At 42.5% G+C, this 13502-nt stretch overlaps 1 protein-coding gene and 1 non-coding gene across 2 annotated transcripts in view; both read left to right on the top strand.

Annotated features, from left to right (window-relative positions):
- Positions 1 to 13502, top strand: part of LOC126480895 (glutamate receptor 1-like) — a 1132174-nt gene that overhangs the window by 735707 nt on the left and 382965 nt on the right. Inside the window, exon 4 of the mRNA XM_050104292.1 lies at positions 2048 to 2177. Within this exon, the coding sequence (XP_049960249.1) occupies positions 2048 to 2177 (130 nt within the window). The remainder of the gene's footprint in view (positions 1 to 2047; positions 2178 to 13502) is intronic.
- Positions 4731 to 4805, top strand: Trnas-cga (transfer RNA serine (anticodon CGA)). The gene has a single exon. It is a non-coding gene; the product is annotated as a tRNA-Ser (tRNA).

Below are 13502 nucleotides of genomic sequence, written 5' to 3' on the forward strand. Positions count from 1 at the left end.
CCTCACACCTTACATTATACGTTAATTTTTGTACTTTTTAAAGATTATTCTTGAAATACCGGGTTAAACTGTATCGAACAGAGAAACAATTTTTATCTGTTGACATATCTTGGGAATTAACGTTATTTTTCATTATACGCCCGCTGGGAACAATATTTAAATCAGACTGAGTTCGTTGCAAGCGCTCACGAGATTCAGATGCGTTGAGATCTGTGTTTGGGTACAACAGAAAAGAAAATCATGCAACTCGAGATTAGGTTTACATTAATCATTCCCTCCGGGTTTGCGGTATTCGTGATGTTTCTGTGTGAAGAAATTTGCAGTCTTGTACCGTGCGGAATTTTTCTGAATCAAAGCGTAGCTTGAAAATTTTAGAGGAAGAACGATTGCAGCAACGTACAATACACTTAGCAATTATTTGCTACCAGGGGATCCATGCGGAACTTTCACAATATATAGTTTTCAATGACGACGGTATCTGGAATAAATGTAGTCGCTGGGATAAGGGTAGTTGTGGGAACGAAGAGAAAGCACCTTTAAATACGAACAGAACGACATGAAATAAAAATCATGAATTTGATTCATCCTTGTATACACATTTCCACTTGTCCAAAAATGTGTTTAATATTTGGAATAAAATAAGCACGTCAGGCCGTAGTAGCAATCGGTAAATCACAATTCAAGGCGAAAATGACCAATACGTTTGCTGTTCCGGAAAGTATACTCATTTAGATAAGTCAGTTTGTACGATGGGCAGAGATAACTGACTACCGCAGTGATCACGGTTGTTATCTACGACAATTCACTATACAAATTATTCAGTTAATGAGTACTTCAAAAACAAATAAAACGGTATTTATAATAACGCAATATTAAAAGGGAGTCTCTTATTCGTGGTTAATAAGTTAGATTCGTGAAACATAGACGTGAAGCTGAGTATCCAGGATGCCCTTCTGCCTATGATAGTTAAAAGTCTATTTTATGTTAAAATTTAGCACAAACAGTATATTTCAGCGCAGAAACGGTATGCAATAGCAGACGCCGGTTAAAAAAATTTCTAACGGTACCTCATTTATCCCTGTGCGGTAAGTATTGGTTGAGAAAAGAGGATGTTGATTTAACAGTACATATGGTTAATTAAAGCCTTTATTTCCCATATAATTATCCAGTACTGAAGGAAGACATAATTCATTATATGACTACATCGATAAACTGAATGAATCCACTAATTATGATTTGCCGATTGAGGAGTAATAAGGGAGAAACAGATTTCAAGAGCAGGGGTAATGTAGCACCTTCGCTAATACTGCAGTGGGCATGTTGCAAGTCCATAACATTTCTTATCTCAGAACTATGAATGAATGATGAAGTTAATTCCCTAGAAATAACTCGTCCCCTCCATGCCCTAATGCTTTCAGGTAAGGAGGACGTTACGTAATATAGTTATTTTTCTTGTTATTGATGTTTCAGCCCACTGGTACAACGTTATTCACTTAGATGTCCGATTTTTTTCTTTGTTTTTGCTTTTTACTGACTTCATAGAAACATTCTTCGCGCTTGTATTCAAATTTAATTCAAGCTTCATCCACAAGTCGCTCTGTCGTAGCACGCTGTTAAGATGGCTGCTGTACTTGATGTTCGTCTGGAGCAAATCGCTGTTTTACAGCGCCCAACCAAGTGCTGCACATACTCTTGACAACGTGCAGCGTTTTCATAATTCGAGTTTGGTTGACAGTCACATAATTGAACAAAATCCGAGAAGGAGTAGTTGAAACGGGTTGTGCAGAACATTGTCTCCCTTCTGAAGACTTCTAAAAAGTGTCTACATAATACAGGCCCTAGTTCCACGGTGGCGTAAGGCAGCTGAAACTTAGAGAGATTAGGAGAAAGATGGCATTTAGTCTCTCAAGATTGTATCAACTATTATACAAATACCAAAAGCATACAAAAGAAAATCGTGATTCTCACGAATGGAAAATTCATCTGAAGTAACATTACTACGCTGGCGTGTCATATTACACATACCTTGACAATGTTTTTTCCTTAGGTGCTGGCTCCATCGTCGGGTCTGCTCGACTACGCCATCAGCATGCGACCCGACTACCACCAGGCCATTATTGACGTCGTCTGTCACTACGGCTGGAAGAGCGTCATATACCTGTACGATTCCAACGATGGTAAGTCGCAATTCATACTGTTAGTTTCTCTCGAGACAGGATGTTGCACTCTACTTCTTTAAGCAGTATGTTCCTAGGAACGTAACTTACTTACAAAAGACGTTCCTCGTAACAATGGAACGTCATTGCTATAGGCGCTACGTAAGTGGGTCATACACGAAAGTCGACCCGCTGAGACTAACATTTGGTGGGAGATCCGGCAGGGATATCCATTAGCTAGCCGGATGTTTTTTGGGAACAGATTTCAAGTCCATCACAGCCTGCCACTTTTGAGTATAGGATACTAACAGAACGACTTGGAATACCCAAGAGCGGACACCAGCAGTTCTAAGTTAAGGAGTCGCAGAGAAGACTACAATGGGCGAGCACCGGGCTACCCAGAGGGAACAGTACCAGGCCGGCAGAGACAGCGTGAATACTGAACCAGTAATCTGGAAAAGGGGTGCCTGTTGACGAGCACCGACGCAGACGGACGCTGTAGAGGAAGAGACTCTCCTGGGACTGCAACGTCTATTGTCCAGGAACCCTCCTTTGGTCGATCGAACATCGAGTAGCCCTATTGTATCTTGAAACTGCACGTACCATTGTTTTGAGAGCAAGACAGAATAATAGCCAGCACGGCGGAAGGGATCTTGAGCTTTACGTCCCGTACTGAGTCTTGTTATTAGACCACAAGCACGGGTTGGGAAGGACGGGAAAGGAAAACAGCCGTATTATTCACACAGGAACCATCGCTGCATTTGTCTAATGAGATACAGGGAGACCACGCGGAACCATAAAACTGCGCCCTCCCTCCTTGAAAAGTGAGTCCAATGTCGTAACTACTATACCGAATCGCTCAGGTTGCTAGCACGGGAGCAGCTCTTTCTATCGCGTACACGGCGGGATATCGCCATTCGTATCGGGATGTGGTGATCCCACTTTGCGTTATGAGTTTCCCGTTCCTATCTACCTTCAAAAAAGCCTAATAGGGTGTTGTTATTACTTACTCAGAACTATACCCTTCGCACACGATCCTGGACTACTTTGACATAAGGAGCTAATAACCGGAATCGATAATTAATTTTTTATCTTACAATAACCTTTGGCGATCCTTGGCCATCTCTGTGGATCCTCTGCAGAAAAGAGCTAGTACTTGTTCTGTGATGACACTTAATCATAGACGGCTTGAAGTAACGAACCAAGAAATAGGCACTTCTCTGATATTCTGTACGGAAAAATATCTTCTTCCAGCATAATTTGAGTTCATTAGACAATGTTGTCTATCCGATGTTTATTTTAACTTCAAATACTTCTTTACTCCCTATTCATTATATGAATAGACTGTTGGTAATCATAAGATGTGATCGTGCAATTTTTTGGTTTCATTACTTTTGAAACATTTGCATCCTCATTTTTATCTTTTGCATCTTAGTTTTGTGGTGCTACGATCCCTATTATGCTGGAACATGTTAGAGATGCAGCCTGTGTACATCAAACGTACTGTTTATAGCTCCAATAAGATGTCTAGTTTTCATAAGTCATGTTAACTCTACAAAAATTTAAACTTTTTCGATTTCTAGGTGGACTTTACATGGTTGTTTTATCGTTCTGTGCGTTATAATCAAGTGGTGGTGGGAGAGACTACGTAGAACACCTGATGCATTTAAACCATAATTTTAAGCTTTCTATAGTTTTTGTTAATCCAGTCTCAAAACTTTCTGGTCACTGTTCATCCACGTAACACCGTACACACATAAACAAATACACTTACAGTTTGATGAATATATAATGCTTTTATCTCAGAATTACGTTAAAAATAGTTGCAACCATGGTCCTGGCCAAGACACCCCTTGTTATAACACAAATTCGTAAACTGGAAGTTCCCTTGGAAATATTCACAAATAGAACTCCGTATGCCACATCAAAAGCTCGCCTAGCATTTATCTGCGAAGACCCTCCATCTAAAACGGATCAGAACTCGCATTAACCTTTGGGGCTAGGGAATGAAACGTGTAAAAGTAAGCGCCATGTAACTGCAATACGTTGTCAATATAGATCTTTACGAACCAGTTAGTCATAATATTTTAAATATTAGCTCGAAAAAATGAGTTGCGGTAGTTACTTCTTTGTTTGTTTACAGACAGGCATCTGCTGTTCTCGTAAAATCTGAAAAATAACGACAAAAGTAGCGAACTAAATGAGACAGCTCATTAATCAACAGGATTATTCTGTGGTAGTTTGTTCTCTGCATTTGAAGGGGAACAATGTGCAACGATCCATACTATGGTGGTAGAAGTGCATGCCAACAATGCGTTATCGAATGATCAGTGGTTAGGTGGTGTATACACATGCAATGTGCAGAATGAGAATTCCGCTCTGCAGCGGAGTGTGCGCTGATATGAAACTTCCTGGCAGATTAAAACTGTGTGCCGGTCCGAGACTCGAACTCGGAACCTTTGCCTTTCGCGGGCAAGTGCTCCGCCAACTGAGCTACCCAAGCACGACTCACGCCCCGGAAGGTAGGAGACGAGGTACTGCAGAAGTAAAGCTGTGAGGACGAGGCGTGAGTCGTGCTTGGGTAGCTCAGTTGGTAGAGCACTTGCCCGCGAAAGGCAAAGGTCCCGAGTTCGAGTCTCGGTCCGGCAGACAGTTTTAATGTGCCAGGAAGTTTCACATGCAGTGTGGTCATGAAAGTTTGAATGACGAGGAACAACGTGGCTGATATTGTCTTTGTGAAGAACGAGGAATTGCTAGAGAAGGCTGGCGTATCAAGTTAGAGGATATTACCTATATATTTATTTTTTATTTGTTGCTTGTTTTATTATAGTCCACTTCAGTGGATGTACAGGGTGACTGAGCTGCCCCTAGCGATCCATTTTATGCCACCTGAACTGTGTCAATATCCTGAAAAGTATCCAGACAGTCGTCTGCCACGTAATTGTTACTTGTCAGAGCCTTGGGCGACTGTTAGCAAACGGAAGCATGCTGTAAAACATACAAGTGAGGATGGACCATGAGTTACGCGGTATTTTTCGACCAGGAAATACCTTACTTCGGTCATACTTATCCTGATGTCTCCAATCTTTCTTTGTGTAATTAGCAGTAGTCATACAGGTTTTGGATGTCTCTGTAATTTTATCACTGTAACTTTGTTCCTTTTATACTAATTAAACTTTCGTACATGGTGAAGAGACGTTGCCTTAAAACTTGTGTTTCACAATCTAAGAACGGGAGATACGAAAATGGGAAATGTGGAAGTAACAGCTTTCCGGTATGCAACACTGTGAAGAGATTAATGTACACAGTGATTCAGGTGCCCCTACCGACATGATTTTATCCAACCCTATGTGAAAGAACAATGTTGCTGGCAAGTTCGATCTGGTGATGTAAAACACATCATCAAAATGTCGTAGAATAACTGGTAAAAGACACAGACATCTTAGACCTATCTCACAAATTTTCTTAATGAAAATCGGTAGGGTAGCTGAATCATCTTGCATATTAATCTTTTGATTGTGTTGTAAACTGGAAAGTTGTTACTTTCATACTTCCCATTTTAATATTTCCCGTTAATTTCGTTCTGGACGATGATGAAATACACGTTATAAGGCAACGTTATGAACCATTATCGATAGATTAAGTACTATAAACTAAATAAACTTGAAGATACATCAAAAACCTATCTGACTACACACCTAAATACACAAAGGAAGACTGGAGACACCAGGATAAGTATGACAAAAGTAGTGTAGATTTGGGCCCGAAAATATTGTATAACTTATCGCCAGTCCTCATTTGTATTTTGTGCAGTAGGATTTAGTTTGCCAACAGTCGCCCAAAGCTCTGAGAGGCAATATACACTGATTACGTGGCTGTAGCCTGTCTGAATACCATTCATGATACAGACGTTATGCGAATTGCGTAAAACTGAACGGCAGGAACAGCTGAATTATCCTGTAGAATAATGTTTATGTAAATCTATTTTGGTTTTTCTTTTTAGGATTCCGAACATCAGTCATCAAAAACTCGACCCTTGCAGAGTCACTACATTGTCGTATGTCTGTCCTCGTGTTAATACCCATTTTTGTCAGGAACAGTAGAGGTATCATGTTCAAATTCATATAAAATATTAAGGTCTATGTTTGTTTGATTGTGTAAAACATTTAAGAGTACTGGTCCGTGAATATCAGCGGAAACCTTGAAAAAAATTTCAGTTTTCTGAACAGTGTAATTCAAAGAATAAGGTTTGTAAATCTATATAATACTTACCGTCTTTTAAGATTTCTTTTGCGATCATTTTTCGGTAAGAACCTCAGCTTTACCTCTCACACTTATTTTTAATTGTATTTCTTTGTTGCAAGTGAAATAAACCGTGCTATTTATGCACACCATAGGTACACATTATTGAAAATGCAAACAAAGCAGGTTTATTTTTTCCCTTACACTATTATCTTTGAAGCAGACTTTTGAAAAAATGATGCTTTCATAAATTGTGATATAAAAGTTTTTCAAGTATGATTATCTAAAATTGTGGAAACGAAGTCAGGATTTTTTTTTAAAAAAAAAGCATTTTATTTTGAAAGTTAAGTCACAAGAGTAGTCTACTTTTTAGTGAAACATGTTTTAACACAGTCTACAAAGTTTCAGCTCCCTTTCTTTAATAGTTTTTAGCCAAAGTGCTCCAACACATGAAATAATTTAACTTTCTGGAAATTCAATATAAAATTAAAACTATTTTTCTATTAAACTAGCGTCGCGCTAATGCATCCCTGGTTCATATTCATCTTGTTCTCTGTTGTTCTTCCTCCCTTCTCTTTCTCACATTTCTTCTTCTTCTTCTTTCTTCTTCTTGCTTCTTTTTGGCTTCCGAAACTGATTTTTTTGCTTTGAAGGGTCTCCATTGACCAATGGCTATTAGAGCTCTATACGTATTTATTGCACCAAGCCGTCCCATCGGTTCAATAACATTAAGCCTTGACATTGCAACGTCTTTGAAACGCAGAACAGCAAATAGCACTCCTATTCTCAAAGTATTTAGTAGTACCAGAACAGATTTCGGTATCCGTTAACATATATTAACATATACAATTGTTGAAACTTCCATATATGTCACTACACCATTTAGGGGACTGTGGCTTCTATGGCTTCTTCGTTGCCAGGATACATCCTGGGCTGGAGACATGCATGTATTGCTGTCATTCATGTCTACAACTTCCTGAACAGCATTTCTCATACTATCATTCGCTGCTTCTTCTAAAGTCTGTAGAATAATTTTATTGTACCTGTCAAACCTTGTAGCGGGAGGTAAGTCCATAGGAGCACAGAAAATTTGTACACTTCAGTACATTTTGTCTGTACACTTCATAGCACAAGCCAATTTAATATTTGTGTGATACACTCCCTGTTTACTTGCGCCGTAGGTATAACCACATTTGTTTAACTCACGAAAACTACAAACAATTTTGGATGTGAGATCTTCACTCTGCAGCGGAGTGTGCGCTGATATCAAACTTCCTGCCAGAATAAAATTGTCTCCCGGACCGAGATTCGAACTCGCAAACTTGGCCTTTCGCGGGCGAGGGTTCTACCATCTGAGCTACCCAAGCACAACTCACGCCCCGTCCTCACAGCTTTACTTCTGCCAGTACCTCGTCTCCTACCTTCCAAACCTTACAGAAGGTCTCCTGCGAACCTTGCAGAACTATTACTCCTGAAAGAGAGGATATTGCGGAGACATGGCTTAGCCAGATGGTAGAGCACTTGCCCGCTAAAGGCGAAGGTCCCGAGTTCGAGTCTCGATCGGCACACAGTTTTAATCTGCCAGGAAGTTTCATAACATAGTTTGTTCGGAACCCACATAGACAGAGTCTTACTCGCACTTGTCCGGCTTCTTTTTTCTATACTGAGCAGCCGATACTGCCACAGTGCAGGTTGCATAAAACGGATCGTTAGAGGCAGCTGAATCACCCTGTATATCCATTGAAGTGGACTTCAATAAAACAAGCAAGAAATAAAAAATAAAAAAATATATAGAAAGAAGTGATAGACCTGGTTCAGTTTTCAACATCTTGCGTGACATATTGAACATGACAGGTTCCCGCCCGCTGGAGTCTGAGACTACTTGCACCTCGTCAAACACACCGCTGATATGAAGCAGCAGAGGAAATGCTGCTGGCCAATGGAGATGACTTATTTAACCGCCATCACGGTCGAGAACGGGGTATATCACTCTGATCTAGAGAAAAAAGAGTAAAGCTAGCAGTGGAAATATGTGGATTCACCAACGTCGAGAAAGGTGAAGAACCAGAAATCGTCGGACACGGTGAAACTGGGTGGATTTTTTAGGCAACCATGGCGTCATGCTAACAGATTATACTCGTAAGTGGCCATTTACACGTTCCTCAAAACGAGGAACGAAGCGCTTACTGAAGCAAACGGGGAAAAAAGACGGGCCACAAAGCACACGTCAGTGCTGCATGCACAGAGAACAAGCCACAATGACGACGGACGCTACAAATAAATCTGTAGTTCTTCTATGGCGTGGTATCGAACAGGTGGGAAAAGAGAAACGATTATTCTGGGTGAAAAAATGAATGAGCAGACGGGGAGACGGAAACCTTGATGGTAGTTTTTCGAAACCATCTTATTTTAAACGGATACTGGTATCAATATTAACTGAGATGGGCGAGTATTAACCACCATAGATTCTTACTAGACCTTGTGGAACAGAAATTAGTGAAGCACAACACCTTGATCAGAAATGAAGTTACTTTTTCCGAGACGTTTTTGCCTTTTGCCGATTCCAAACAACTGGAGAATCGAAGTCCGTCAAAGAACTACTGTATACTCAACGTACATAAGAATCCGCATTGTCACGAACACTTATTTTATAGATAACAACGGCACATCATTCTCGACACTACTGTGAACACATAGCTTTTATTATCTTTTTAATTCTACTCGGTGTTATCTGTGAAGTGCACTCTTAACGGATAGCATATTTCGTTTAGTACTGGTTCAAGTCTGTCCCTGTTATGATAATGTTTATTTCTGATGTTTAAAAGATAGGACCTCAGTTGACATTCTGTTCTTCCTGAAATCAGTTTGCCAGCTCTCCGTGGGAGCTGCGAAGTGCACAACTGCAGTCGTCTTCCCCGCCTGAAGGCACACACATGAGTAAAGGGACTGGCTTCCATCGTGAGCATTTGTGTAACATTGTGTTCGCTCTTACTTACGGATATAGGCAGCCTGCGTTTTACGAAATTTCATTCGAAAATTGAGAATCTAAATTGCCTTAAGCTGTCGTACTTGTCGGTGACATGTGAAAATTTCTGCCAGACCGAGGTGGGAATCGAACCCATCACAAGTGTCCAAATCTTTGAAGGCGTACATGTGTGAAGGAACATTGTATAAGGTGAATTATCAACAGAGACATTGTAAAATAACATAATAAACATTGATGAAGTCCCATGCTTCTTGACAGAGAGTAGGGGGCGGGATACCCGCACAGCCGTACTAGGCACGGTCCTAATGGTGGTGGTTTGCCGTTGCATTCCGCCTACGTAATGGGGATGATTGATGATTATGAAGACGACACATCACACCCAGTCATCTCGAGGCAGGTGAAAATCCATGACCCCGCCGAATTCTAACCCGTGACCCTGTGCTCGGGAAGCGAGAAAGCTACCGCAAGACCACGAGCTGCGTACATAATAAGCATTACGTGCCATAATGGCTTAAAATGACGATCATCTAAAATGTCCCTCTGGCGGGAATCACCTAATGTGTATGCGAACCTTATGAGATGTGGAAAAGTGTGACATGTGTCGGTCCTGGATGCTTGCTCCGATATCCGAACCGAATGATAAGGCATAGCTGGAATTTGGCAGAACAACGTCAACTTGCGATAACTTCTTCCGTGGTCTGGCTTACGATACACCACCCCTTCTCGACTCGAACCCCAGACGACCTGGCATCTTGTGGGCACCCAAAAACATATCACGCGGCAACGGCTCCATACCATTAATATGGCCGACTCTCCACTTTCAGCGAGTGTTGTCTACATGACACTGACCTACATCGTCTGGAATGCGGATCTTCTGCGGAGGTGTGGCATTTGATAGGGAAAATGCTTTCCCTTCTTCTCCGCATGGCCCTACATGCAGTGGATCCACAGTCCTGGATGAGACTTTTTCCCTCGCATTAGGACTCATTCCGTGACATGGATCAAAGGAATGTCGATATCTTATCGGTTCCACGACAGTGACAGGAGCGGCGTTCATTTTGGATTTTTTTTTACAGAAACATGTTACTCGTATTCAGCATCACCAGCGCTATCGCTAGTACTATGACAATCTTTTGGGAAGTGTGTTCTTAGCCCCTCTCAGCAGCTGGGGTGTACCAGACATGAGAAGGTAACTTCATAGTGAGTGCAAATTCTCAGCACAGGGAAGGTTGCGGTGACCTACTGCATTTTTATTCGAGACGACGTTCTTGGGCATCGTCTGCAGGTCAAGAGGCTCACAGTGTAACAACTAGCGTAAAGCCGCCGGTGTGTGGGCTTTATGTTTGTTACGCAGGGAGGGCGGTCTCTTTTTATTTTCATTGTTGTCCAGTGACATATACGCAATAAATAAACATAGAAACAAAATAAACATAAAATAACATTAGCTGTGATTAAAAAATAAAAGGGAATAAATGAACGTAAACAACAGCGGGCGTGCGGCCATAATGTTTGTTATGCCGGGAGGGCGGTCTCTTTTCTGTTCTTCATTATGTACGTTTTATTGACGTTGCTTTTTTCCCTCAAGGAAGTAGCTGTAACAAACAGTTCATATGCTTAAATGGAAGGAGGAGGGAGAGGAAGTAAATGAAAGAAAAGAGATTACTGATGTCAGCTGCATCTGGACACTATACAGAAACAGTGGCGTAGAGTGAAAATGTATGGCAGACCGAGGTTTGAACCCAGAATATTTTGATTACTAGGCAGTTGCGTTAAGCGATGCGCCACCCAGGTATGGTGTTTATCACCCCTGCAGGGACTCTGTCAGGATGCCTCACGGCCAATCCACATTCTCACCAAGCACCATCTACCCATAGTTCCTGTCCATTTCCATCATGTTCCTACTTTGAGATTCCCGCAGGAAGTCGGATTTACTTGTGCATTAGCACCGAAAAATTTGGATCTAGGTATATCAATTATACGAATACACTGGCGTCTGTTCTTTTAGACATGTCGGGGTGGACGACGGTTCAATTCCGCGCCCGGCCATCCTGATTTAGGTTTTCCGTGATGTCCCTAAAATCGCTCGAGGCAAATGCCGGGATGGTTCCTTTCAAAGGGCACGGCCGACTTCCTTCCCGTTCTTCCATAATCCGATGAGACCGATGACCTCGCTGTCTGGTCTCCTTCCCCGAAACAATCCCCAACCTCTCTGTCCAACATCAGACATGTCGGAAAGATCAGGCACAATGCGGAAACTGAAGCCGTGAAACACGTGGTTAAATGGAAAGAAGAGGCGGGAGAAAGGAAAGGAAAAGGAAGGGTCATGTCCGAAAAAACATACACAGCGCATTCTTATAGAAAGGTCATATGTATGTATGTATCTATGTACTAAACCGGGGACCTAGAAACAACGGAGAGGCCTCGTCCCTCGTAGTCCTCAGTGGTTAACAACCCAACTACTCACAGCAATCCACGCACCCCACCGACGCCCCACACCGAACACAGGATTATTTTGCGGTTCGGCCCCCAGTGGACCCCCCCCCCCCACTACTCCCCCCCTTCCGGGGGCCATCCCATACCAGACAACTGTAACGCCAAATGTTTGAAATTTGGAATAATTATGGTGTACGCGTACGTAGAAACGGTGTTTGCGCAGAAATCTCTCACACAATGTAGCCGAGGCGGAATAGGGGAACCAGCCCACATTCGCCGAGGTAGATGGAAAACCACCATAAAAACTGGAAAACTATCCTCAGGCTGGCCGGCACACCGGACCTCGCCACTAATCCGCCTAGCGGATTCGTGCCGGGGACCAGCATGACTTCCCACCCGCAAAGCAGCGCATGAGACCGCACGGCTAACCGGGCGGGCAAGTCCGTAGCTAGGTTGATAGCGTCTACCTCCTACCAAAAACATTTTCCGTAAAGCTGGCAATGCAGAACCGAGTCACGACCTCCTACAAATTTTCACATGTCACCGGTAAATAGTACATCTAAAGTCAATTTAGCCAACGTCCTTGGCGCGGTGGTAACACCGGTTCCCGTCAGATCACCGAAGGTAAGTGCTGCCGGGGTAGGCTAGCACATAGATGGGTGACCATCCGGTCTACCGAGCGCTGTTGGCAAGCGGGTGCACTCAGCCCTAGTGATGCAAACTGAGGAGCTACTTGATTGAGAAGTAGCGGCTCCGTTCTCGTAAACTGATATACGGCTGGGAGATCGGTGTGCTGACCGCATGCCCATTCATACCCGCATCCAATGACTGCTGTGGGCTGAGGACGACAAGGCGGCCAGTCGGTACCGTTGGGCCTTCCAAGGCCCGTTCGGACGGAGTAAAGTCAATTTAGTTTCGCAACTTGAGAATCAAATTTCGTGTTATTTGACCCTAGAACACTAAAGGGATGTTAAACTTGTAATTATGTACGAAATACCCTGTTTTATATCCTGTTGCAGTAGTAATCTAGAGTTAATGAGCAGCTGCGGATATCTGAAGGATCATCATATAACGGGAATTTGCAATACAGACATTGTACAATAACATAATAAGTATAGAAGTCTTCGGTTCGGTGCAACATGCAGCAGCGAAGTGGAGGTTGCCACACCATTGACACTTCTTGTTGCGCTAAAAGTAACTTGTAAAAAGGCTGAATTCTCTTGACATGGTACACAGTGACTGCCTCCTATTTCCTTGGATAAAGAAAGAATTGTATGGCAGCCATTTCCTTAACGACGAAGAGGTGATTTTCGAGATGCAAAGTTTCCTGACCAGCCAAAATTCAAGTTTCCACAAGCAAATCATCTAAAATGGCGTCAGTCATTGAGGAAAATATGTCGCACTCAACGGCGAATGCGTAGAAAAGGAGAACACCAATCACGAAGTGTCATGGACTCACTGGGGATTTTCCGGAAGGTAATTAGAACATAATGACTACCCCTGGTAGTCAGCATGCCTCAGTGAGCACTATCAGGGCGCTATACTTGCATTTTCAGTCTGAAATTACGTGTATCGTTGGGGGCAGGCACGGGGAGAGATCGGTAATGGGAACGTTTAATGTTTAAATGGCCCGTTAAACTGCGGCGCGGAGTGCTGCGAGAGCGGCTCGTGGCGCTGGCAGTTGT

This window comes from Schistocerca serialis, chromosome 5 (genome assembly GCF_023864345.2).
Source record: "Schistocerca serialis cubense isolate TAMUIC-IGC-003099 chromosome 5, iqSchSeri2.2, whole genome shotgun sequence".
Lineage (NCBI taxonomy): Eukaryota > Metazoa > Arthropoda > Insecta > Orthoptera > Acrididae > Schistocerca > Schistocerca serialis.